Raw genomic sequence first — 27474 nt, forward strand, 5'->3', positions numbered from 1 at the left:
TAGTGTCGTGTTGTGATGGTTTATCGTTGTTGGATCAAATGCGCCTGTAATTTCTAATCATGGCTTTATTACATTTCTTTTTTGCAACATGCAGCGGTTACTTGTTAATAATTTGTGTATGCCCACCTGCATCAATAATTTATGCAGATATCTTCTTCCTTTTCTCACGCGGCCGAGTTCCACTATTGAAAATAACTAGTTGGTTGTAATATGATTTAATGAGATTAGGTTGTATGGATCATGATTAATTATATTAACTAGACAATTCCCCGCGCATTGCTGCAGGATCATTGCAATGTATAGGATGAAAGTTCATGTAATGAGGAAGAGTAGTCCGACTCGTTAATTAGGACAGAAGCACATACGTGAAAAAGCAAAACATGCAGTGAGAAAACTTTAATAGATGTATTTGTTAATCATCCATTCGCCAAATCAGTATTAGCCATTACCCAATTGCAGAAACTTGTTTGGAGGGAAAACAGTGTTCCAAGTTCTAAGAATTGTGCTCCATTCGCCAAATCAGTATTAGCCATTAGTACCCAATTGCAGAAACTTGTTTGGAGGGAAAAGAGTGTTCCAAGTTCTAAGAATTGTGCTCAACGTGGATTACTTACAGAGTTGCAGTCATATATTAGGCATATTCAAACTCTAGCAAGTAGCAATAGCTAACTCGATAATATTGTGAGGAGGGAGTAATAACCCTTAGTTCCTAAAAAATATGTTAGGTAGTTGAGGCATTTCTTCAACGTCTTATAGGCAATCTAGCAAGCTTGGACAAAATGCGTTCGAAAACATTGTACAGCAGAATGCATTAGTTGCTAATTTATCAAAAGAAAACATGGGAGTTTGGTATAATAAAGCACATGCACAACCCTTTGTTTTATTCTTTCCCTTGACCAATCAGCACGTAGCATGCATATGGAATATAATGTCAGAAAATAAAATAGCATATGAAAAAGTAATCTGCCCTGCATATAGATTGGTACCGGTGGAGAAGAAACATCATGATGCCATGGTGGATGGAGAAGAAAAGGGCAGTAGCAATTGGGTTCACCCCGCAGTAGAGTAGATGCGTACATGATGATTCAGGGCATCAATTAATCCCTTCTTCCACGGATCACGGATCCGACGCGATAACCGATGCTTGAAGGATGGCAAGAGCTCCGGTGTTCCTACAATCAGGAGGAGGCATGCAGCATCAATTGAAAGAACCGTGGCGCGGGAGGAGGCCTGCGAGAGAAAGTGAAGTGGAGGGGAGGGGAAGAATACTGTGGGGCATACTTCTCTTAGATTAATTATTAGTAATGGGTCAACATAAATAAATGTGAGATATTTACACACGGAGGGGAAGCAGAAGAACCTACCTGTTCGGCTTCTGAACCTGATTGCAGCTCGCAGCCTGGGATGAATCGGGTCGACGTGAATAGAGTACCATTGCCTCGTCGCGATCCACACCGGTCAAAGGGAGGAGGAGCTGAACGACGGGCAGCGGCAAGATCCGTGGCGGACCTGTGACGGTGCAGGGCGGATGTGGAGGGCAGCCGCTGGCCCGCTGCCAGGCGACGCCAACGCGAACGATCGAAATTGGACCCGCCGGGCGAAGCCGATGTGGGGCACCCGGGAGGTGCTGCTGTTGCCGGCGACGCGCTGCCGGTGTGCGACGGCACGGCCCAGGCACGGAGTCGCGTTCGGGCGAGGCCGACGGGGGGCAACGGGGATGCGTTGTGGGCATCTGGCGATACCGTCCAGCCGTGGTGTGGTGGCGCTGCATCGAACTCCATCTTGGCCTGCTGATGAGGTCGCGTGCACCGGAACTCGATTACGGCGGAGACGGCTCTATTAAAGGCCTGTTCGGTATCTCGCCAGTTTCAAAACTCCGCTCCGTGCTAGGAGCTGGTTCCGAGCCACTCCGTAGGATTCCACTGCCGCTCCCTCCACTCCGGGAGTCGCAGCCGTGGAGCCGAGTGAATCCGAACAGGGCTTAAGAATACTCTTTTTTCTTGCGGGGTCTATTAAGAATACTCGTGATGACTTTCAGGGAGAAGGAGGAGCGTGAACACCCTACTATGTGGTGTTGATGAGAATGAAGAAGATGGGGGCGTAGGGAGAATAAAATCCCTCTTCAGGTCATGAAGGTGGATGATCGTTCGCATCCCCGTCCGTTTCATGTTCCTTCGTGGTGGGGAAATTGATTGCACGGGAGAAGCGGAGAAGATGGGAGATCGGGAAGGGCTGGATCGAAGACATGAGCCATTGGCACGTGGGCCTTCTCGTACGCCAGAAGAATAATGCATCGCACAAAAAGATATCGATTGGTTGCTATTTGGAAACTGAATGCTGATGTGGCATCATGTGAACTGTTTGCTTGTTAAGATAAATCAAGTAAGGACTTTTATAATTAGTTTAGATTTTAGCAATAGGCAAGAACGATTCTTATTTCACTATAATTATATACACGCATGCATTAGAATGACTAATTTTTCTTTCACCTACACTTCTTCTTCTAATTACATGCATATATGCACTAAATGACAAAAGGCTGATGTCATCTGAGGTTCTTTCTTTTTTCAAACTTCAAAATGTTTTCTAGCTTAAACCTTGCTCCGATTGAAAAACCGTGTTCACAAAAAGAATCAACTCGACGAGATCTTCGAAAGTAGATCCCATGTTGATATGTGCCGATGACTTTTTTTTCGGACCAAAAGTTACCACATCTTGGCTACGTAAGTTATCACGCTTGTCATACATAAGTTACCGTGTCATTTACACAGAAGTTACTGGGGTGTGTTTTTCATCAAACTTTTATCTCGGGGTCAAAAGTGATTGTGGTGTTTGTAGTGAGTTGTCAGCTTTATTGTGTGTATGTTACCATGTTTCATAAAAGTTATCGAGGCATGTTTTTCAACCATTTTCATTCATCTGGTCAAAAAAATCCCGTGATGTTTGTATATGAGTTATCAGCTCTCGTATTATCATGTTGTTTACACATGAGTTAATGTGAGGTATTTTTCAACAACTTTTTGCCCTGGTGAAAAAGTTACCACGGCTGGATTGAGTAAGTTATCAGCTCTGTTATATGTATATTATCATGCTATTAACACATAAGTTACCAGGGTATGTTTTTCAGCAAACTTTTATCCCGGGGTCAAAAATTATCATGGGGTTTGTAGTGAGTTATCAACTTTGTTGTGTGTATAAGACCGTGTTGTTTGCACAGAAAGTATCGAGGGTGAGTTTCTCAACAATTTCTTTTCTCATAGTCAAAAAAGTTATCACACCTAGGCTAAGTAAGTTATCAGCTTCATTATGCATATATTATCATGATAATTACACATGAGTTATTAGAGGATGTTTTTCAGAAACTTTTTTCTCTCGCAGCAAACAGTTACCATGCAATTTACACATGAGTTACCGCTGGTATCGAGCAAGACATTCAACGACGTTCCAAAAAATCGAAACATTTACCAAATAACCTTTAAAAACCAAAGGGGTGAATGGACGAGCTAGGTTGCTGGTTCGCCGATCACTAACTTCGATGGGTACCAATCTAATTAAGTGCCAAAAAAATCAGAAACTGGACCAACTTGTTTTTGTGCAAACGTAGTAGAGTAGACATGTTAAATAACTTGTTTGTTTTAATCCTTTTAAGAAACGGAAGTTATGCGAGGTGGTTAGCTAGCTCGGCCCGCTGCCAAGAGGTGCAAGGTTCGAATCCTACACATCACACTAGTGTTTTTGTCCGAGCTCCCACGCGACGCGGATCGAGCGGCGGGAGATCGTTCGGATCTAATGACAAAATAGAACGTTCGAAAATTACAAATTCCCATCAAGTAAAGATAATTGGCCGCTTTTGGAAACTTAATAATTACATCGCACATCGCTCATGTGGACGGTGTGCATGACAAGAGAATAGGGAGTAATGGGGAGCAACTTCTTAAGAATGGTAGATAAGGATTATTATTTTTATTATTATAGAGTTGCAAAATATATTTTTGTGGTGAATTATATATATTGAATATGAGCTACATAAAAGAAAATGCATTTTTTTTTTTGCATAGTTGCATGGTGTGGTGGGCCTTTTCCATCCAATTATGCAAAATAAAGTAAACAGGTCAAGTATTTGCATGTGGCGGTAGCCATTTTCCATGCATGATGGCATGATGACATATTTGGTTAGTGTTTTTGTCCGAGCTCCCACGCGACGCGGATCGAGCGGCGGGAGATCGTTCGGATCTAATGACAAAATAGAACGTTCGAAAATTACAAATTCCCATCAAGTAAAGATAATTGGCCGCTTTTGGAAACTTAATAATTACATCGCACATCGCTCATGTGGACGGTGTGCATGACAAGAGAATAGGGAGTAATGGGGAGCAACTTCTTAAGAATGGTAGATAAGGATTATTATTTTTATTATTATAGAGTTGCAAAATATATTTTTGTGGTGAATTATATATATTGAATATGAGCTACATAAAAGAAAATGCATTTTTTTTTTGCATAGTTGCATGGTGTGGTGGGCCTTTTCCATCCAATTATGCAAAATAAAGTAAACAGGTCAAGTATTTGCATGTGGCGGTAGCCATTTTCCATGCATGATGGCATGGTTGCCTGTTAATTGGTTAGTGGAGATTATATATTTAATTGATAAAATATGAATTATATGTCACAAAAATTATACCTTGAGAAACCTCTTCTTAATACCAATATTAGCTTTTGTGGCATGTACTTGCTATTTTGTTAGTTACATTGTTGATCAAAATTTAATTCATAATATGTGGGTTCAGTAACACATGACAAAGAAAGTAGTTCTTGGAACATGATTAGTCGGATCATGGCCAAAATGCAATGGTGAACATGGGTGCACATGTACTAGAATTCAAAAAGAAATAGTAAAAATGTAAAATAAGTCTGGATTTTTTTGCCAACCCTAGGATTATACTCGTGTGTAAAGTTTGAAGAAGAAATGATTCTGATGATATTCAGGGTAAAAACAAAACAAACACTACATAAAGTTACTACTTACTCCCTTCATCCCGTAATCTAAGACGTTCTCTGTTGGCGCCGAGCCCTATCTTGCTCTTTGTGCCGGTGCCCAGCTCCCTCTTGCTCTGTCTCTCTCGCATGAACGAAGGTGAAAGAAAGAGGATACACAAGACACGGTGGTGGTTTACCGGCGCACAAACGCCATTGTCGCACATACGGCCTATTCAGCGCACAAACACCATGGCTCGGAAACAAACCAACACCAGATACACACGGGAGACCTACTGGAGACTACAACTCTCCTAGCTTCTCTCCGGACACGCACGCACTAACCATTGGAGACTACATCTCTTCTTCTAGCTACTGCACCTCTCTACACAGCACCACAACGGTGTAAATAGCAGTACAGAGGACTCATGTACCCACAAGCTGGACACCGTGCTTGGCCACTAACCAACTAAGAGCATCTCCAACAGGCGCGCTAAATAGGTGCCGCGCCGTAAAATCCCCCGTTTTAGCGCGCGCGCAACTCGGCGGATGGCTCCAGCGGGCGCGTAATAACCACGCGCGCGGTACAAGCAGTTTGGCCCGCGCTAGGAAGCGGTACCTCGCGCGGTGTATTTGCGGCGCCCGCTTCCGCGCGCAGCACACAAGACGCTCGCGCTGCGCTCTTCTTCTCCCCCTCCAAAGCCCTGCGCGCGCCGGCGCCGGCGACCCGCACCCATGGACGCACGCGCCGGCACCCCACTCACACCGTCCTATAGCCGCGACCCCCCCCCCCCCCCCCCCCCGCCGCCGCCACAAACCCTAGCCCGGGTGGCGTTGGCCTCGCCTCCGCCGGAGCTCCTCCGACAAGCGGCCTCACGCGCGGCCTCTTCATGCCTCCGCGGATGACCTCGGCGGCGGGTGGCGTCGCGCCCGCGCCGGCCCGAGCCGCCGCCCCCTCCTCCTCAAAGCTCCCCAATGCGGCGCGGCCAAAGAAGGGCAAGACATCGGCGAAGAAAAACAAGGCGGCGGACGGCTCCGGCACCTCCAAGGCGAAGAGGAAGAAGATTGCGGGGCGTGCGACGGGCGTGGCGGCTGCCGAAGCGCCGGCAAGCTCACTCGTTGAGCCGGCGGCCGGCGCGCACAACATGTTCGACGAAATGCCTTCAAGGTAAAAAAAATCTAACTTGCCCAACAAGAAGTCTTGATCAATGAGGAGAGGAAGGTGGCTTTGGAGGAGAGGAAGGTGAGCAATGAGGAGCGAACTAGATTGTTGGAATGGGAGAAGCACTTGTTCTTCTTGGACGCAACTAACCTCAATGCGGCGCAAAAGGAGTATGTCAATCTTGCCCAACAAGAAGTCTTGATCCAAAGAAGAGCCATGGTTCGTGCAATGGGTGGCGGTGGCCTCGGCGCAATGGGTGGCGGTGGCATCGGCGCCATGTGTGGCGGTGGCCTCGGCGCCATGGGTGCCATGGGTGGTTTCGTAGGTACCGTGGGCGGTTTAGGTGCAATGGGAGGCATGGCTGGCTTTGGAGCACCCCCCGACGCTATGGTCACGATGGGAGGCATGAGTTTTACTTCTCTCATGGGAGGCATGGGTGCACCTCCGGCCGCCATGGGCGGAATGTCTTTCGATGAGCCTCCTCGCACACATTCCCATGAAGATACCGTTGAAGATCTTGCCAACACCGTCGGAGCTTCACGTGATGCGGTGCGCGATGAGGAGAGGGAGGAAGATTCATCTTCGGAGGCGGAAGAATCGTCTTCCGAAGATGAGGACGAGGACGAAGACGAGGACGAGGACGAGGAATGATGTGTCTTTCCTTTGTGTATTGAACTTGATTTGCATTTTGAACTTGGTTGGATGAACTTATGGGCATGATTTTAAACTTGTGGGCATGAACTTCATCAACTTGTTTGTGTGAAATTTTTATTGTGTTGAAAATGTTCATCATTTTGTGTTGAAAAATGCTATATGCAATGCACCGGTGAGTCGTGCGCGCTGCTGGAGCGACGCGCGTGCGTTGCATTTTAGCACGGCCACTGGAGCCAGCGCTGCGCGCCGCACCAAATCAGCCGATGCGCGCGCGGCATATCTGTTTTTTGCACGCGGCGCGACCGGCGCCTGTTGAAGATGCTCTAACTGATTCCTAGCTACATGCATGCCCACAAACCAGCCCTTGCGCAATCAATAACCATGCATGCAGCCAACAAACAGCCCACGATCCGGCTGCTTCGCCCCTGCTCGGCCGCCAGGCCACACACTCGAGTCTTGCATGTCAGGAATTATCTCTAACATTCTCATTATGGGACGGAGGGAGTTCCTTTTTCGTAGCTGTAATTTTGTTTTGTTTGTCAAGAAGTCTACGGAAGTTATTTTGTCGTGAAACTTTGTACTACATGAGTACAACATTAAAACCATATTTGTTGCGAAAAAGTTTCAGAAATATTTGACTCTTTTTAATTATTTGGCTAAATTGGGTGCGTGTAGACCCATGTTCATCAAATCCACCAAGATTATTGTATAAATAATGGAAATGAATGGAACTCCCAATTTCTGCATTGAGTGGCTTGGAAAGCAAGTGGATAAGAGGCTCGCTGCATCCCTATGAACGAGTGGATACATATTGTCCAGCTCGTCACTGACATCCACGGTCTAAAATGTGTGTGTGAGAGAGAGAGAGAGAGCACGGCGAAGCCTGGCGGCCAAGCGCGCACCGACGCTGGCCGCCGTTTAGAACTCTGTGGGACGACTCTTATAGAGCAGCAGGTCGCAGCACACGCACAGCAAACCGGCAAGCATCAAGGAGAATACAGCCAGGTATGAATCCCCTAGATCCGTGAGTCTCTTGCTCCTCTTTTCCCTCCTCTTCTTCTGTACAAATCCAAGGCTCACTCTCGCCAGGTCCATAGGCCAGTAATGAAATTGCCGAGTTCTAGTAGAGTTGGAAGCTCAAGTGCTATCATCTTTATAGGTTCTCTAAATTAATCATTCTAGCTATCCGTTCTATAACAAAAGCGTAGAGATAGAGAATTTACTAATACTGACATCGATTCTACGTAGATTATTTGCAGAAGAATTGGTTACAAAACAAGTACACTAATTTGGGAGCACATACAAGGAAGAGCAATCGATGGCCGAGTCTACTGTTAAGGCAGTGGTCGGGAACGTGAGCAACCTTGCCGTTCAGGAGACAAGCCTGCTATGTGGAGTCACCCTTGAAGTTGAGTGCCTGAAAAATGAGCTTGAGCGACTGAAGTGGTACCTGAAATCTGCCGACGCTAAATGGAGATCAGGAGATGACCGTGTGGCTACCTGGGTCAGCCAGATCAAGGCCGTCTCATATGAGGCTGAGAATGTCATCGAGGTCACCGATTACATGGGCAAGCGAAACAGGCTCAAGAAGGGCTTCTTAGGTGCCATCTCAAGGTATGCTCACTTACCCGGTGACTTGATCACTCTTCACAAAGTCGGTGTCGAAATCAAGCGTGTAAGAAGGAAGCTCGATGAGATATTTCAAAGTGCGGAACGTTTGAAATTTATTTTAGACAGTAGTGTTGTTGACGACAAGGTTCACGTAGATGGTGAGTCTCAACAAGAGTATGGTCTTATGTACGAAAACATTGAAGATGATTTTGTGATGGTTGGCTTTGAAGATGAGTATGAAGAAATAGTTGATAAATTAGTTGACATAGACAAGGATCTTAGTGTTGTTTCCATAGTTGCCATGGGTGGTGCGGGAAAAACAACACTTGCTAGAAAAGTCTACTCTTCATCTATAGTTGAACAACACTTTGAGAAAATTGCTTGGGTGACTGTATCTGAAAAGTATAAGGGCATTGATTTAATGAAGGATATTATGAAACAATTAATGGGGACAAGGGGTGATTCACTTGAACAAATGGAAGAGTATGAGGTGGGAAAAAAAACCCATGACTTTCTCTTGCATAGAAGATACTTGGTAGTTCTCGATGATGTGTGGGAAACCAACACATGGGACCAAATAAACAGAAAGGTCAAAGCCTTTCCAAATGCAAGTAATGGCAGTAGAATACTCTTAACCACTCGAAAGGAAGATGTCGCAAATCATATACAAATGCCAACCCATGTTCATCATTTGAAGAAGTTAGACGAAGATGAAAGTTGGAAACTTTTTAACAGCAAAGCTCTACCATCATACATAAGGAGAACCATAATTGATGTGTATGAGTTTGAAGAACTAGGGAGAAACCTTGCAAGAAAATGTGATGGATTACCTCTTGCCCTTGCGGTTTTGGGAGGCTATCTATCAAGGAATCTAAACACACAAACATGGTGTGATATACTCTTGGATTGGCCATCAACCAAGAATGGACAGATGATGCGAGAAATACTAGCTCGCAGTTACAAAGACCTGGCAAATCATCACTTGAGATCGTGTTACCTCTATTTTGCCGCTTTTCCAGAAGATTACAAAATATCTGTGTTGGCTCTTATTGAAGTATGGATAGCAGAAAGATTCATTCCGCATTTACCAAATCATAAACTAGAAGAAACAGCACATAAGTATGTACTCGAGTTGGCTCAGAGAAACTTGGTCCAAGTTATTGAGAGAAGTGAGGTACATGGATGCATTCTAACAGTAAGAATTCATGACATTCTACGTGACTGGTGCATAGAAGAAGCAAGGCAAGATGGTTTTCTTGATGTCATCAACAAAACTGCAGGTTAGGCTTCCTCGCCTCTCATTGTAAGTTTATATCTTTAATTTAATTTTGGTGTTATTACAAATCATGAGGTTTCTTAATTTGCTGACGTGTATATGCTCTTTGCAAAACTAAAATGCAGGACAAGGTGGTCCATCTTCATCTAATACCATGATATCATATCATTCTTCTGTCCAAAACTTGAATGGCGATCTAATTTGCCATGAAAGCATATCTAATTCAGCACGAACACTTATTGTCTTTAGAATTCCTTCTGTATCGTTGTCCAACCAGCTAAAATTGTTGAGGGTTCTTCATGTGGAAGATTCAAGTCTGGAAAATTTCTCCAGGATAATTGGTGGGTGCATTTACCTAAGATACATCAGGCTTAGAAGATGCAAAGGTGTGACATTGCCTTCTTCAATAGGACAACTCCTTTACTTGGAGACTATAGATCTAAAATGCACACAAATGGACTCGGTAGTACCAAAGTCCCTCTGGGATATCCCTACTTTAAGGCATGTTTATCTTGGAAATGAGTTTTCCCCACCAAGGAGTCTGCGACATAAAGAGCTCCAGACCTTTGAGTTATATCTTACGCGTGCCGAAACTAAATACCGACGTCATAACATGGTTATTTTTTTGGGCCAGATGAATCAAGTAACAACCTTCTCTTGGGCGATTAGCCATATCCCGTTAGAAGTGATTAACATATTTGCAAACATGCCTCATCTTGTCGATATTTATCTCAACAAATTTAGTGTGCTCAAGACGATCCCCGCTAAGTTCCCACAAAGCCTACGGTGTCTTGTTCTATTTGCTGATATCATTGAACAAGATCCGATGCCAATGTTGGAGAAGCTCCCATCTCTTGTGGTGCTGGAATTATCCGGATATCGTGGCCGAATCATGTCCTGCTCTGCCAAAGGGTTTCAGCGCATGCAATCGCTAAAACTTGATGAGTTCTCCATTGAGGAGTGGCGGATGGATGTTGGGTCGATGCCAAGGCTTTCCCACCTTGCACTTCGGAGATGCAGGCAAATAGAGAAGCTCCCCGAGGGGTTGTTGCATGTTCGGCTCCTCATCGGTGATATTGAACTGTTCAATGTGCCTCAGATTACCGAAGATGATAATATATTGTATGAGCTGCAAAGCAGAGGATGGAAGGTATGCACATATGAAGCTTGTGGAAATATTATCGTTTTTGGAGTCAATTATTGTTTATTAGCTGGATCGGCTTAACAGCTCGTTGTGCTCAATTTCTCATGCGCATTTTGCACAGGTGAAACGTTCACCGTGAGCCATGCATGATTCGTCGCAAGATCTTTGACTACGAATCAGAGGAAGAGTTTCCTGACTCTCCCAAGGCACTCATTACTTCACAATATGCATGCTCCGACTTAAAGCTATATGATTCCCTCAAATACCCCAGAATTAGCTGAAGCATTGGCGCTACGGCGTGCGGTGGCTCTCACCTGTGATGAAGGATTTTCAAGGGCCGTTTTGCAGTCAGACTGTTTCTCAGTTATCCAAAGAACCAATGCTTCAACGGTTGATCGCTCGCTGATGGGGCTCATCACTGCTAATATGAAGGAGTTGGCGGCGGTCTTCTCATCTGTTCGCTTTAGTCATGTAAATCGTTTGTCGAATGTTGCGGCACATATTCTAGCTAGATCTTGTGAGTCCCCTAGTGACTCTATTTTTCATGTAACCCCGGATTGTATCCGGGAGGCACTCTCTCTTGATTATACTTGATCAATGAAGCGCGATATTCCTAAAAAATAATGTAATGGAGTAAACTGGTCTACGTAACCTATATGTGCTCCATCTAATGTATCATGTGTGAGTATGTAAGTATTCCTTTTCATTGAGGTGTTGTCTTCCCTGGTCTGACTTGCGCCTTCACGTCCATCGGGTTTATAAATCTGGTACATTTTTCAGTTAAGAAGTTAACAATTAATTTGGTCAATAATATATGTGGTATATGTTATAAAATTATACTATTGACAACTTCCTTTCAACGCAAATATAATGATACATTTTTAACACATAGCTAATGTTTTCCTGAGAAAATAATTTTGATTTTTTTATTCAGATGCATGTGAAACTTATTAGAAACCCAACTAGAGGGAGTCGCAAACATATGAAACTGACACACACCTGCTTGGCTGACAAATTATCCTTTCGAGACCTTCACACTCACCCTGTGCGTTCAGTTTATTCGGTTTACATGATTCGATTTATACGGTTTTTCAGTTTGTATGGTATTAATACTTCGGTAAATATGGTATGAAATTAAAATACGGTTCGGTTTCGGTATATACCAAATTATTTCGGTATGGTTTCGGTATATACCATAAAAACCAAAGTTGACGCGAATTTGGAAATGACGTAATAATAATTAGCAAATTTATGACTCAAAACACATACTATTCTACACAAATAGTATATGACTATATATATAAGTATATATGCATGCATTGATTCATCTGTTGATGGTTATGGACGTGCTTAGCATTTTAAAAATAGAAAAATGACTATGTTACAAGAAAAAATTATGTGCTTAATAGTGCATTTGACTCATGTACAAGAAAAATGACAACTTGTATGGTTGTTCATCTCAAGAAATATAAATTTATTTTTTACTTCGGTTTATTCGGTTAACCGTTCGGTTTTCCGGTATATACCATAAAAACCAAGTTCAAATCGGTATGAAAAGTTCATACCATACCGAAACCAGAACCATAAAAACCATAAAATTGGTTCGGTTCGGTTCACACGACAACCTTATTTGGCGTTTCCAACTGGAGATGCCCATCTGATCCACGGCACATCTGGTCCTGATAGGTGTCAATTTACTACTGGTCAAAGCTAGGGTGGGGGTATAAGGCAAGCCGGCATTATTTGGTAGAGCAAAGTGCTTTTTTAGTTTCTCAATTTGTTGTGAAGTGTGGCTTACGGCTTTAATTTTATTTTTGGTGTAACCTTTGCATCCTTAGTTTCCCAGATCGTAATTTTATTATTGTGAAGTGTGGCTTTCGGCTTTAATACCAGATTAGACTAGATCATTGATGGCGCGCGTTGCCGCGCCCGCCTGTTGCTCCAATAAATAAAAGGAACCTCTGTAAATATATGTTGACATGAAACTGGAAGTTGAAAACTAACCAGATTGCTTGGAATCTATGGAGATCAACGGACTAAACCTTTTGAATTAACAAATTATAGCACTGTAACTTGTTTTTAGGAGGATAATACAAGAAACATACAATATGCACTACCAGAATGTCTATGGTAAGTATGTCTGCAGCTGTGAGATCAGTCCAAGATCATAGTGGTGTTCTAACCTGCTAGGAGTTTTAGCATCTAGCTGCACCATGGATCATGCTACTACGTAAGAAGGCAGCCCTAGGGGGCGATGCAATGTCAACGTAGAATGATGTCACATAATTGTGAAAGCTTAAACACATACCTCACACTTTATGCAATCTTGGTTTCTGTTATAAATTGCCCCCGGTTGGTTGTTGTGGCTGCTCGCTTTTCCTTGCCCATCATTAGCCGCAACTCGTGATTTGGTGAACTATAATGAGAAGTACTCTTCAGAGAAATGGTACATCTCCATTAGAGTTATTAGGTAGTTACAGCCAAAAGCAAAGTCAACAGATATGTGCACATCTACCTGCTGCTATTGTATCCACGGTGACCCGTTGTACCGCCACCAGCAACCGACCAACGTGGCATGCTCGACGTTCGCGCCCAGAGCCAACACAACGTGCGTGTACCTTCTGGACGGGTGCTCGAGAGAGATAGGATCCGGCGGTAGCGCGCCCGAGGACTTCCAGATCCGTCCTCGAGAGAAACCTTGGACCGGCATACAGCAGCGACACAGGGAGCCGACATCGGGAGGTAGCAGAGTATAGTTTTTTTTTCTTTTCAATAAAGGGCTTTTCATTAAATTGAAATATCGAGTTGATACAATCGCATCATAGAACGCCCGGCCAGGGTTGTCGTGCTGATGGCGGCGATGAAGAGATCACGTCGGTGGCTAGGGTGTCCGATCTGGATGCCATTCGGATCTGGATGGTGGTTCTGTTGGGTAACGTAGTAATTTCAAAAAAATTCCTACGCACACGCAAGATCATGGTGATGCATAGCAACAAGAGGGGAGAGTGTTGTCTACGTACCCTCGTAGACCGGCAACGGAAGTGTTGACAGAACGTAGAGAAAGTAGTCGTACGTCTTCCTGATCCGACTGATCCAAGTACCGAACGTACGACACCTCCAAGTTCTGCACACGTTTAACTCGGTGACGTCCCTCGAATTCCGATCCAGCAAAAGGTTGAGGGAGAGTTTCGTCAGCACGACGGCGTGATGACGGTGATGATGTTCTACCGACGCAGGGCTTCGCCTAAGCACCGCTACGATATGATCGAGGTGGAATATGGTGGAAGGGGACACCGCACACGGCTAAGGAACGATCACGAGGATCAACTTCAGTGTCATGGGGTGCCCCTTGCCTCAGTATATAAAGGAGGGAGAGGGGAAGGTGCGGCCAGCCCTATGGGTGCGCCTGGAGGAGTCCTACTCCAAGCGGGAGTAGGACTCCCCCCTCTTGCCTTGTTGGAAAAGGAAGGAGGAAGGGAGAAAGAGGAAAGGGGGGCGCCGCCCCCCTTCCTTGTCCTATTCGGACTAGGGGGGAGGGGGCGCGCGGCCTGCCCTGGCCGGCCCTCCTCTTCTCCCTTATGGCCCATGTAGGCCCAATAACCCCCCCCCCGGGGGGGGAGGGGGTTCCAGTAACCCCCCGATACTCCGGTAAAATCCCGATTTCACCCGGAACGTTTCCGATATCCAAATATAGGCTTCCAATATATCAATCTTTATGTCTCGACCATTTCGAGACTCCTCGTCATGTCCGTGATCACATCCGGGACTCCGAACAACCTTCGGTACATCAAAACACAAAAACCCTAATTACGATCGTTACCGAACTTTAAGCGTGCGGACCATACGGGTTCGAGAACTATGTAGACATGACCGAGACACGTCTCCGGTCAATAACCAATAGTGGAACCTGGATGCTCGTTAAACTATCAAGTAGTCATCATATTGAGCTAGCCAAACGTTCATAACGTCTGCATCTGCTCCTGCAATAGGTCTGTCACCTAGCGGTGCATTAATGACATAATTCTTCTGTGCAGCAATGAGGATAATCCTCAGATCAGGGATCCAATCCACATCATTGCTACTAACATCTTTCAACTTAATTTTCTCTAGGAACATATCAAAAATAAAACAGGGGAGCTAAACGCAAGCTATTGATCTACAACATAGATATGCTAATACTATTAGGACTAAGTTCATGATAAATTAAAGTTCAATTAATCATATTACTTAAGAACTCTCACTTAGAAAGACATCCCTCTAATCTTCTAAGTGATCACGTGATCCAAATCAACTAAACCATAACCGATCATCACGTGAAATGGAGTAGCTTTCGGTCTCAGTGTTCCGAGGCCATATCTGCATATGCTAGGCTCATGAAGTTTAACCTAAGTATTCTGCATGTGCAAAAACTGGCTTGCACCCGTTGTAGATGGATGTAGAGCTTATCACACCCGATCATCACGTGGTGTCTGGGCACGACGAACTTTGGCAACGGTGCATACTCAGGGAGAACACTTTTATCTTAAAATTTAGTGAGAGACCATCTTATAATGCTACCGTCAATCAAAGCAAGATAAGATGCATAAAAGATAAACATCACATGCAATCAATATAAGTGATATGATATGGCCATCATCATCTTGTGCTTGTGATCTTCATCTCCGAAGCACCTTCATGATCACCATTGTCACCGACGCGACACCTTGATCTCTATCGTATCATCGTTGTCGTCTCGCCAATCTTATGCTCCCACGACTATCGCTACCGCTTAGTGGTAAAGTAAAGCATTACAGGGCGATTGCATTGCATACAATAAAGCGACAACCATATGGCTCCTGCCAGTTGCCGATAACTTGGTTATAAAACACGATCATCTCATACAATAAAATTTAGCATCATGTCTTGACCATATCACATCACAACATGCCCTGCAAAAACAAGTTAGACGTCATCTACTTTGTTGTTGCAAGTTTTATGTGGCTGCTACGGGCTTAGCAAAAACCGTTCTTACCTACGCATCAAAACCACAATGATAGTTTGTCAAGTTGGTGCTGTTTTAACCTTCGCAAGGACCGGGCGTAGCCACACTCGGTTCAACTAAAGTTGGAGAAACTGACACCCGCCAGTCACCTATGTGCAAAGCATGTCGGTAGAACCAGTCTCGCGTAAGTGTACGCGTAATGTCGGTCCGGGCCGCTTCATCCAACAATACCGCCAAACCAAAATATGACATGCTGGTAAGCAGTATGACTTATATCGTCCACAACTCACTTGTGTTCTACTCGTGCGTATAACATCAACGCATAAAACCTGGTTCGGATGCCACTGTTGGGGAACGTAGTAATTTCAAAAATTTCCTACGCACACGCAAGATCATGGTGATGCATAGCAACGAGAGGGGAGAGTGTTGTCTACGTACCCTCGTAGACCGGAAGCGGAAGCATTATAACAACGCGGTTGATGTAGTCGTACGTCTTCACGGCCCGACCGATCAAGCACCGGAACTACGACACCTCTGAGTTCTAGCACACGTTCAGCTCGATGACGATCCCCTACTCTGATCCAGCAGAATGTCGGGGAAGAGTTCCGTCAGCATGACGGCGTGGTGACGATCTTGATGTTCTACCGTCGCAGGGCTTCGCCTAAGCACCGCTACAATATTATCGGGGATTATGATGGAGGGGGGCACCGCACACGGCTAAGAGATCAATGATCAATTGTTGTGTCTATGGGGTGCCCCCTGCCCCCGTATATAAAGTTGCAAGGGAGGGAGGCGGCCGGCCTAGGAGGAGGGCACGCCAAGGGGGGAGTCCTACTCCCACCGGGAGTAGGACTCCTCCTTCCCTTGTTGGAGTAGGAGAGAAGGAAAGAGGGGGAGAGGAACAAGGAAAAGTGGGCTGCACCCCTTGTCCAATTCGGACCAGAGGGGGGGCGCGCGCCTCCTTCCTTTTGGCCTCTCTCCTCTATTCCCGTATGGCCCAATAAGGCCCATATACTCCCGGAGAATTCTCGTAACTCTCCGGTACTCTGAAAAATACCCGAATCACTCGGAACCTTTCTGATGTCCGAATATAGTCGTCCAATATATCGATCTTTACATCTCGACCATTTCGAGACTCCTCGTCATGTCCCCTATCTCATCCGGGACTCCGAACTCCTTTGGTACATCAAAACTCATAAACTCATAATATAACTGTCGTCGAAACCATAAGCGTGCGGACCCTACGGGTTCGAGAACAATGTAGACATGACCGAGACACGTCTCCGGTCAATAACCAATAGCGGAACCTGGATGCTCATATTGGCTCCCACATATTCTACGAAGATCTTTATCCGTTAGACCGCATAACAACATACGTTGTTCCGTTTGTCATCGGTATGTTACTTGCTCGAGATTCGATCGTCGGTATCTCAATACCTAGTTCAATCTCATTACCGGCAAGTCTCTTTACTCGTTCCGTAATACATCATCCTGCAACTAACTCATTAGTTGCAATGCTTGCAAGGCTTAAGTGATGTGCATTACCGAGAGGGCCCAGAGATACCTCTCCGACAATCGGAGTGACAAATCCTACTCTCGAAATACGCCAACCCAACAAGTACCTTCGGAGACACCTGTAGAGCACCTTTATAATCACCCAGTTACGTTGTGACGTTTGGTAGCACACAAAGTGTTTCTCCGGTAAACAGGAGTTGCATAATCTCATAGTCATAGGAACATGTATAAATCATGAAGAAAGCAATAGTAACAAACTAAACGATCAAGTGCTATGCTAACGGAATGGGTCAAGTCAATCACATCATTCTCCTAATGATGTGATCCTGTTAATCAAATGACAACTCATGTCTATGGTTAGGAAACATAACCATCTTTGATCAACAAGCTAGTCAAGTAGAGGCATACTAGTGACACTCTGTTTGTATATGTATTCACACATGTATTATGTTTCCGGTTAATACAATTCTAGCATGAATAATAAACATTTATCATGATATAAGGAAATAAATAATAACTTTATTATTTCCTCTAGGGCATATTTCCTTCAAGGGGCAACTAAGGGAGTCCTGGACTAAGGGGTCCTCGGACGTCCGGCCTGTTATCCATGGGCCGGACTGATGGGCTATGAAGACATGAAGGCCGAAGACTGTACCCGTGTACGGATTAGAATCTCCTTGGCATGGAAGGCAAGTTTGACGTACGACTATGAAGATTCCTTTTTATGTAACCGACTCTATGTAACCCTAGACCCCCCCCCCCCGATGTCACATCCTAGCTAGTCATGCATTAGAGTGTTGCATCATGTCTACCTTTCATCAGAAACTTGAATTGGGGAAGACAGAACCCCCAGCACCCCCTCTGGAATCAACTAAGGTTTACTAAAAATATTTTCAATGAACCTGAAATGCCCTTCTAAAAAGTTCACTCTCTTTGTCTTGGGTTAGAACCTCTAGCAAAATTGGTGCACAATTTTCTAGGTCAATAGAAGGTCATTGAATTAAATCATATGTAATTTGCATTTGGGCATTTGAATGCTAGTAAATATTTTAAATGCTCAAATAATTCTGAAGATAAGTGTGGGCTGTTGGAAATATTCTAAACAGAGCCTCTGATTATTTTCAGGATTTCTAGAAGTGCCTAGCTATTTTTAATAAAGCCAAAAACCTACAGAAAAAATAGAAAAACAGAAATTAAAAGAGAGGGAGAGAACTTACCTAGCCGTAGCCCATCAGCCGGCCCACCAGGCGGCCCAGCGCTGTGCTGGCCCATGCCAGCCAGCTGCTTCGTCCCCGCCAGGCAGGCAGAGAGCTGACGCCGGCAAGCGCGAGCTCGCCACGGCGCCAGCAACTTGCCGCGTCGCGTGCTTGGACACTGGATAGGCTCCACGTCGTCGCCCCGACCCCGCAGACACGTCACTCGCCCCCTGCCTCTCTCCCTCGCTCTCCCGCACCATGGCCGACGCACCTGCTGCCGCACCGCCGCCGTAGTCGCGCCCTCCGTCGTCCCCGCGCCGAGCCACCGTGTCCAGAAGCTCCGCCGCCCTCCACTCCTTCGAGCAAGCCGAGCCCCAAGCGCTCGCTTGCCCCGCAGCCTCTACAACAACCTCGCCCGACTCCGCCATCGCCGGAGATCCTCTTCGTCGTCGCCACCGCATCAGCTCGTCCCCGACGGCGCCGTCCATTTCTACGTGACCGCCGCGAGCTAAGCTACCTCCCCATCCTCTCCATTTGCTTTCTCGTGCACCGTAGCAACGGCACGAAGCTTCACCGCACGCGCCATTGCCGAGCTCGTTGCCGACGTGTCTCCAGCCAACCACCGGCCATACCACCGTGTCCAACACATTCACTGCACACCCAGGAGGCCGTAGCACCCCTCTGCGCCCCCTGCCATGCCTCCTAACGCCGTTTCCATGCACGCCCGAACTCCGGCCGCCGCCTGGCTCGACGCCGGCGTCATCTCCGGCCACCCCCGCACACACCGCTTGCTCCACTCGGCACGCGAGTTCACTAGCAGCACGTAGATGCCCTCCGCCAGCCATTTGGTCGCCGGAGGAGGAATCCCGAAGCCCTCCATCGTGTCTGTCCTCGCCGGTGGCTTAACGCCGGCGGGTTTGACCCGTTGACCTTGACTGGGTGGGCCCAGGTTGACTCCCCTGAGTCTATGACAAGTGGCCCCCCCTCTGCTAATTAACCCAGATTAGTTTTAACTAATTTTAGTTAGTTTAAATAACTGCTGACATGTGGGACCCACTGGTCAGGTTGACCTGGACGTCCTCATTGACCACTGACGTCACCCTGACGCACTGCTGATGCAATAACTAATTTCTAGATTTATTTTTATATAGAGAATTCCAGAAATTGCTGCAAACTTTAAAAATTCATAGAAATTAATCTGTAACTCCAAATGAAAAGATTTATATATGAATTTTGATCAGAAAAATTCAATCTATCCATCGGTAATGGTTTCATGCATGAAAAAACAAGTTAACCTTGCTGTTTAAGCAAAATAAGATAATGCACTAATATGGCTATGTTAAATGAACTAACATTTGAATCTTTGATTCAAATGGGTTCATTCCTTTCTGTTTTAGCTTGCATTAGGCCAAGACACATTCATTTTGCCATGTCATAGCATGCGTCATATTGTTGCATATTGTCATGTGTTGATTATGTTCGGGGTGTCTTTCGTGGTAGGTTCTGCCTTCGAGGATAACCCCAAATATCCGTCTGAAGGGCAGTACCCTACTACCACTACATCAGGCAAGCAGCCCCATTGATCATATCGATACAATCCCATATTCTCGCCTCTGCTCTCATTTACTGCATTAAGACAACAATGTTTCAAACTGCTGTGTGCTACGGTAGTTGAACCCTTATCCTCTGCATGACCTGTTATTGTGACAGTAACTAGATGAAACCCACTAGCATGTGTAGGAGTTGATTGAGCCTTGTATGTGTTTCCTACCTTGCTATGCCTGCTATGCTTAGAGTTGTGTCAGGTCTGGTTCATCTAGGTGATGGGCTAGAGTGAAATGATTATGTCGGTAATGTGAGGGATGTGTTGAACATGATTTGGTAAAGGTATCGATGAGAGGCCATGTAGGAGTACATGGTGGGTTGTTTCATTGAGGCCGTCCCTAAGAACTGAGATCTGTATGTGTGATTTTAAGAATCAGCTACTACCATGCATTGGGATCCTTAATTGACCCTCTTGGCTTCTTAATCACCCTTGTACTCTGTCCAGGAGTTGCAATTAATTTCTGGTGTTTGTAGGTTATGTGTTGGCGGCTGTGCGTAGCGCTGACTCTAGGGGTGGGCTATGTTGCGGTAGATACACCGTGGCCGGGTATGCCGGGCGCCCGTTTGGCGTCTCGGGACCCTGTTCACATCGTTCGAGGCCGTATGTGGAAACCTCAGCCGGACTCCGTGTGGATGGAACCTGGATAGGCGATAAACCTGGACTAGAGACTTGAGTGTTTAGGTAGGCCGTGGCCGACACCCTCGTTGGGCTTCCGCTTGAAGGTTGCCGAGTACATGTCGTGTAAACGGCGGTAAGTGGTGAGAGCGTGTATGAAGAAGTACACCCCTGCAGGGTTAACATCATCTATTCGAATAGCCGCGTCCGCGGTAAAGGACTACTTGGTTGCCTATACAGTTCATAGACAAGTTAATGGATACTACTAAAAGACTCAAGATAAGTGTGAGTACCGAGGATGGCCCTCTCGTAGCATGACGAGGGAGGATCCCCGGTGGTGTATTGTGTTGGTGATTAGTGGACTCGTGTGCGAAAAATATTTTGCTAAGTGGTGTCCCGTAGGATAGCTTAGCCAAGAGTCAAAGCTGGCTTGCTGCAATAACTCCACCACCTTCTTGAGAATGAGCATGTATAGTATGTTCTGATGTAAGACTTGCTGAGTACCTTTGTACTCATGTTTGTTTAATTACTGTTTTCAGACGACAACACCGCCCCCTCCGATGGGTTTTATGTAGATCTCGACGTCGACGAGTGACTTGCCACCCAGGTGGTGATCCTGGCCATGGAGGGCCCTATGTAGATAGACAGGCTTCGAGAAGCCTTCTTTCTTTCTAGTGTCTGTACTCAAACTATTTGCTTTCGCATGTGCTTGTATGCTTGTATGACTTGAGTGTCGGGTCATGTGACCCCTACCTGTATAAACATGTTATGTATGGCTCTCTAGAGCCTTTAAATAAAGTACTTGAGTTGTAGAGTTTTGTTGCGATGCCATGTTGTATTTGCACATATCGAGCATATTGTTTGTATGATTGAAATGCTTGGTATGTGTGGGATCCGACAATCTAGTTGTTTATCCTTGGCAGCCTTTCTTATGGGGAAATGTAGTCTAGTGTTCCTCGAGCCATAGTAGTCCGCTACAGCCCGGTTCACCGGAGTCCTGCTAGCCCAGCACTACTGCTCAGGACACTTGACTGGCCGACATGTGTTCACTTTGTTCCTATGTCTGCCCCTTCGGGGAAATGTCACGCGGTGACATCCGGAGTCCTGCATAGCCTGCTACAGCCCGGGTCCCCGGAGTCCTGTTAGCCCAGTGCTACAGCCCGGATTCACTCGCTGATGACCGACATGCTTGATGTGATTCATGTATGCCTGTCTCCATAGGTCTGTGCCGCTTTGGATTCTTGCCTAGCCATGTCAGCCCGGGTTCTCTGTCATATGGATGCTAGTGACACTATCATATACGTGAGCCAAAAGGTGTAAACGGTCCTGGGCCATGGTAAGGCGACACCCGTGGGGATACCGTGCGTGAGGCCGCAATGTGATATGAGGTGTTACCGGCTAGATCAATGTGACTTGGAATCGGGGTCCTGACACCCGATGTCAATATAAACCAGAGGGGTTAGTCCGGAAAGGACACATATTCATTACCATAGTCATATAGGTTAGGCTTCTAGGGTTTAGCCATTACGATCTCGTGGTAGATCAACTCTTGTAACACTCATATTCATCAAGATCAATCAAGCAGGACGTAGGCTATTACCTCCATAGAGAGGGCCCGAACCTGGGTAAACATCGTGTCCCCCCCGTCTCATGTTATCATCGATCCTAGACGCACAGTTCGGGACCACCTACCCGAGATCCGCCGGTTTTGACACCAACAGCCGCCGCGACCGAAACTCGTCGCTCGCCATGGTTGACGCTCCGCTCCCCTACGCCCTCGCTCGCCCCTAGTCGTGCCCACGCGACGCTGGCCGTGCTCTGGCCTTACCCAGCGTGTGTGTCCGCCGTGCCCAACGCCATCCGAGACCTAGCTGCTGCTGTTTGCATCGCCCGCTCTGGACATTTCTTGTGTTGTTGTTGCTCTCTGCGTCGATGCCGACGTGGCCCGCGCCTCCCCTGGTTGTGCTCTTCTGCTCCCGGCGCCGCTCGCCACTGCATCGTGGCCGTGCCCCCGGTTGCTTGCTGCTGCTTGCCTCCCCCACCCACGCGGCTGCAACCACCGGCGCTGGCTACCCCGCCGACTGCCGCCGCCGCCACGCCTCGCTCGTCGTCCTCCTCGGCGCCACTCGCAGTCGAGCCCGCAGCTCCTCCCCGCGTCGCCCCCCTTGCCGCGCTGCCGCTAAGCTACTGCCGGTGCAGTCCCGCTCCCCCTCGCGCCGCCTGCATCGCCCACCATTCCATTGCCGTGTGCCTGCCGACACCCGCACGCGCCCCCGCTCGCCGCTTCTGCTACGCCTGCAGCCTGCAGCTGCCGTGCCTCGGGCAGCCCCCCAGGCTACGGCTCCCCGCTGCCTTGGTCGTGGCGGCTGTGCCCGCCAGGGCCGCCGCCACCCGGGTTCGCATGGCTCCTCTAGCGCCCGTAACCCGCTGCCCGCTCCACCCCTCTATGGCCTTGTCCTACAGCCAAGTGGGCCTCGCCTGTCAATTAGTGTTAAACTAATTAGGTGCTAATCCCTCTTTAAATACTCACTGACTGGTGGCCCCATGTCCTAATTAACATATTTGTCTAGTTAATCAATCCTGAGTCAATGACAAATAGGCCCCGCCAAGATAACCCCAGTTTAAAAATAAAACTCTGATAAAGTGTGTCCCTATGACACTTGGGCCCCACTTCCTAGTTTTGTCTAGTCAACGGTCAACAGTTTGATCGTTGCCTGCTGAGTCAGCACCCCCTTGACCCAGATGTCATCAACTTGGTACACTTTTTTGTGTACATTGTGCTGGGTGCATCTAGCGTTTTAGCATTTATTTTTGAATTATTAATAATTTCATTATATTGTCTAAATCTTTGAAAATCATACGAAATTAACCATAAGTCTGATGAAAAAGTTTTATACATGAAAGTTTCTTAGAAGGACGAGACGAATACAAATACGCGATCTGTTTACCTGTCATATGCCTCTAACTAGCTGAACATGGAACATTCCCCCTCCGGTTATCTATCTGACATAGGTCCGGAACCGGGAAAACATTCCCGGTTGAATTCCCCATTCACCTATATCGTTTAGTGCTACGTCTTGAGCTTGCGTTGGTTTTCCCCGAAGAGGAAGGGATGATGCAGCAGAGTAGCATAAGTATTTCCCTCAGTTTTTGAGAACCAAGGTATCAATCCAGTAGGCGGGCACGCTCAAGTCCCTCGTACCTGCACAAAGCGATAGTACTCACAACCAACGCGATTAGGGGTTGTCAATCCCTTCACGGTTACTTACAAGAGTGAGATCTGATAGATATAACATTTTTGGTATTTTTGGTATAAAGATGCAAAGTAAAAAGTAAAGGCAAAGTAAAAAAGCAAAGCAAGATTAAAGTGATGGAGATTGATATGATGAGAATAGACCTGGGAGCCATAGGTTCCACTAGTGGCTTCTCTCAAGAGCATAAGTATTCTACGGTGGGTGAACAAATTACTGTTGAGCAATTGACAGAATTGAGTATAGTTATGAGAATATCTAGGCATGATCATGTATATAGGCATCACGTCCGTGACAACTAGATCAAAACGATTCTGCATCTACTACTATTACTCCACTCATCGACCACTATCCAGCATGCATCTAGAGTATTAAGTTAAAAACAGAGCAATGCCTAAAGCAAGATGACATGATGTAGAGAGATAAATTCATGCAATATGAAATAAACCCCATCTTGTTATCCTCGATGGCAACGATACAATACGTGAAGGAAATATGCCCTAGAGGCAATAATAAAGTTATTATTTATTTCCTTATATCATGATAAATGTTTATTATTCATGCTAGAATTGTATTAACCGGAAACATAATACATGTGTGAATACTTAGACAAAAACAAAGTGTCACTAGTATGCCTCTACTTGACTAGCTCATTGATCAAAGATGGTTATGTGTCCTAACCATAGACATGAGTTGTCATTTGATTAACGGCATCACATCATTAGGAGAATGATGTGATTGACTTGACCCATTCCGTTAGCTTAGCACTTGATCGTTTAGTTTGTTTCTATTGCTTTCTTCATAACTTATACATGTTCCTATGACTATGAGATTATGCAACTCCCGTTTACCGGAGGAACACTTTGTGTGCTACCAAACGTCACAACGTAACTGGGTGATTATAAAGGTGCTCTACAGGTGTCTCCGAAGGTACTTGTTGGGTTGGCGTATTTCGAGATTAGGATTTGTCACTCCGATTGTCGGAGAGGTAACTCTGGGCCCTCTCGGTAATGCACATCACTCAAGCCTTGCAAGCATTGCAACTAATAAGTTAGTTGCGGGATGATGTATTACGGAACGAGTAAAGAGTCTTGCCGGTAACGAGATTGAACTAGGTATTGAGATACCGACGATCGAATCTCGGGCAAGTAACATACCGATGACAAAGGGAACAACGTATGTTGTTATGCGGTCTGACCGATAAAGATCTTCGTAGAATATGTAGGATCCAATATGAGCATCCAGGTTCTGCTATTGGTTATTGACCGGAGACATGTCTCGGTCATGTCTACATAGTTCTCGAACCCGTAGGGTCCGCACGCTTAAAGTTCGGTGACGATCGTAATTAGGGTTTTTGTGTTTTGATGTACCGAAGGTTGTTCGGAGTCCCGGATATGATCACGGACATGACGAGGAGTCTCGAAATGGTCGAGACATAAAGATTGACATATTGGAAGCCTATATTTGGATATCAGAAACGTTCCGGGTGAAATCGGGATTTTACCGGAGTACCGGGGGGTTACCGGAACCCCCCGGGGGTTATTGGGCCTACATGGGACATAATTTAGAAGAGAAGGGCCGGCCAGGGCAGGCCGCGCACCCCCTCCCCCCTAGTCCGAATAGGACAAGGAAGGGGGGCGGCGCACCCCTTTCCTCTTTCTCCCTTCCTCCTTCCTTTTCCAACAAGGGAAGAGGGGGGAGTCCTACTCCCGGTTGGAGTAGGACTCCTCCAGGCGCACCCATAGGGCCGGCCGCACCTCCCCCTCTCCCTCCTTTATATACTGAGCCAAGGGGGCACCCCGTGACACACAAGTTGATCCTCGTGATCGTTCCTTAGCCATGTGCGTTGCCCCCTTCCACCATATTCCACCTCGGTCATATCGTAGCGGTGCTTAGGCGAAGCCCTGTGTCGGTAGAACTGAAGGAAATATGCCCTAGAGGCAATAATAAAGTTATTATTTATTTCCTTATATCATGATAAATGTTTATTATTCATGCTAGAATTGTATTAACCGGAAACATAATACATGTGTGAATACATAGACAAACAGAGTGTCACTAGTATGCCTCTACTTGACTAGCTCGTTAATCAAAGATGGTTATGTTTCCTAACCATGAACAATGAGTTGTTATTTGATTAACGAGGTCACATCATTAGTAGAATGATCTGATTGACATGACCCATTCCATTAGCTTAGCACCTGATCGTTTAGTATGTTGCTATTGCTTTCTTCATGACTTATACATGTTCCTATGACTATGAGATTATGCAACTCCCGTTTACCGGAGGAACACTTTGGGTACTACCAAACGTCACAACGTAAATGGGTGATTATAAAGGAGTACTACAGGTGTCTCCAATGGTCGATGTTGGGTTGGCGTATTTCGAGATTAGGATTTGTCACTCCGATTGTCGGAGAGGTATCTCTGGGCCCTCTCGGTAATGCACATCACATAAGCCTTGCAAGCACTGCAACTAATATGTTAGTTGTGAGATGATGTATTACGGAACGAGTAAAGAGACTTGCCGGTAACGAGATTGAACTAGGTATTGGATACCGACGATCAAATCTCGGGCAAGTAACATACCGATGACAAAGGGAACAACGTATGTCGTTATGCGGTCTGACCGATAAAGATCTTCGTAGAATATGTAGGAGCCAATATGGGCATCCAGGTCCCGCTATTGGTTATTGACCGGAAACGTGTCTTGGTCATGTCTACATTGTTCTCGAACCCGTAGGGTCCGCACGCTTAAGGTTTCGATGACAGTTATATTATGAGTTTATGAGTTTTGATGTACCGAAGGAGTTCGGAGTCCCGGATGAGATCGGGGACATGACGAGGAGTCTCGAAATGGTCGAGACGTAAAGATCGATATATTGGACGACTATATTCGGAGTTCGGAAAGGTTCCGAGTGATTCGGGTATTTTCCGGAGTACCGGGGGTTACGGGAATACGGGGAAGAGTATTGGGCCTTGATGGGCTTTAGTGGGAAGAGAAAAAAGGCTGCTGCGCCCCCCCTCCCCTTTGGTCCGAATTGGACTAGGGAAAAGGGGGCCGGCCACCTCTCCTTCTCCTCCTATTCCTTCTCCCTTCCTCCCCTCTTGGTGGACTCCTACTAGGACTTGGAGTCCTAGTAGGACTCCCTATCCTGGCCGCACCTTTGCCTTGGCCGGCCTCCTCCTCCTCCATCCTTTATATACGGAGGCAGGGGCACCTCTAAACACACAAGTTGACACAAGTTGATCCACGTGATCGATTCCTTAGCCGTGTGCGGTGCCCCCTGCCACCATATTCCTCGATAATACTGTAGCGGAGTTTAGGCGAAGCCCTGCTGCTGTAGTTCATCAAGATCGTCACCACGCCGTCGTGCTGACGAAACTCTTCCCCGACACTTTGCTGGATCGGAGTCCGGGGATCGTCATCGAGCTGAACGTGTGCTCGAACTCGGAGGTGCCGTAGTTTCGGTGCTTGATCGGTTGGAT

At 46.3% G+C, this 27474-nt stretch overlaps 2 protein-coding genes across 5 annotated transcripts; one reads left to right on the plus strand and one right to left on the minus strand.

Moving 5' to 3' along the window:
* Positions 1-858: 858 nt before the first annotated feature.
* LOC123169422 (uncharacterized) lies at positions 859-2056 on the minus strand. Its single transcript, XM_044587331.1, has 2 exons — positions 1365-2056; positions 859-1172 (listed from the first exon to the last, which is right to left on the minus strand). Exons 1-2 carry the CDS (start codon positions 1779-1781, stop codon positions 1098-1100), a joined length of 492 nt encoding a protein of 163 aa, XP_044443266.1. The 5' UTR covers positions 1782-2056; the 3' UTR covers positions 859-1097.
* A 5512-nt stretch (positions 2057-7568) lies between these two features.
* On the plus strand, positions 7569-11531 carry LOC123061639 (putative disease resistance protein At1g50180). 4 transcript variants are annotated; one of them, XM_044484833.1, is made up of 4 exons: positions 7569-7795; positions 8039-9681; positions 9803-10063; positions 10312-10626. In XM_044484833.1, the coding sequence occupies exons 2-4, from the start codon at positions 8109-8111 to the stop codon at positions 10344-10346; spliced, it is 1869 nt and encodes a 622-aa protein (XP_044340768.1). In that variant the 5' UTR covers positions 7569-7795; positions 8039-8108; the 3' UTR covers positions 10347-10626. The 4 variants fall into 4 exon arrangements, with proteins under 4 accessions (XP_044340768.1, XP_044340773.1, XP_044340755.1 ...); XM_044484838.1 differs by having other exon boundaries at positions 9803-9808; XM_044484820.1 differs by adding an exon at positions 10943-11531 and having other exon boundaries at positions 7570-7795; positions 9803-10827.
* Positions 11532-27474: the final 15943 nt, after the last annotated feature.

The sequence above is a fragment of the Triticum aestivum genome, chromosome 1A (genome assembly GCF_018294505.1).
Source record: "Triticum aestivum cultivar Chinese Spring chromosome 1A, IWGSC CS RefSeq v2.1, whole genome shotgun sequence".
NCBI lineage: Eukaryota > Viridiplantae > Streptophyta > Magnoliopsida > Poales > Poaceae > Triticum > Triticum aestivum.

Bases quoted from the DNA above. Each gene is read 5' to 3' on its own strand.
- LOC123169422 (XM_044587331.1), bottom strand. From the start codon at position 1,781: ATGGAGTTCGATGCAGCGCCACCACACCACGGCTGGACGGTATCGCCA. The intron at 1,173-1,364 runs GTAGGTTCTTCT...TCCTGATTGTAG, and splicing joins CAGGTTCAGAAGCCGAACAG to GAACACCGGAGCTCTTGCCA.
- LOC123061639 (XM_044484820.1), top strand. From the start codon at position 8,109: ATGGCCGAGTCTACTGTTAAGGCAGTGGTCGGGAACGTGAGCAACCTT. The intron at 9,682-9,802 runs GTTAGGCTTCCT...ACTAAAATGCAG, and splicing joins TGTCATCAACAAAACTGCAG to GACAAGGTGGTCCATCTTCA.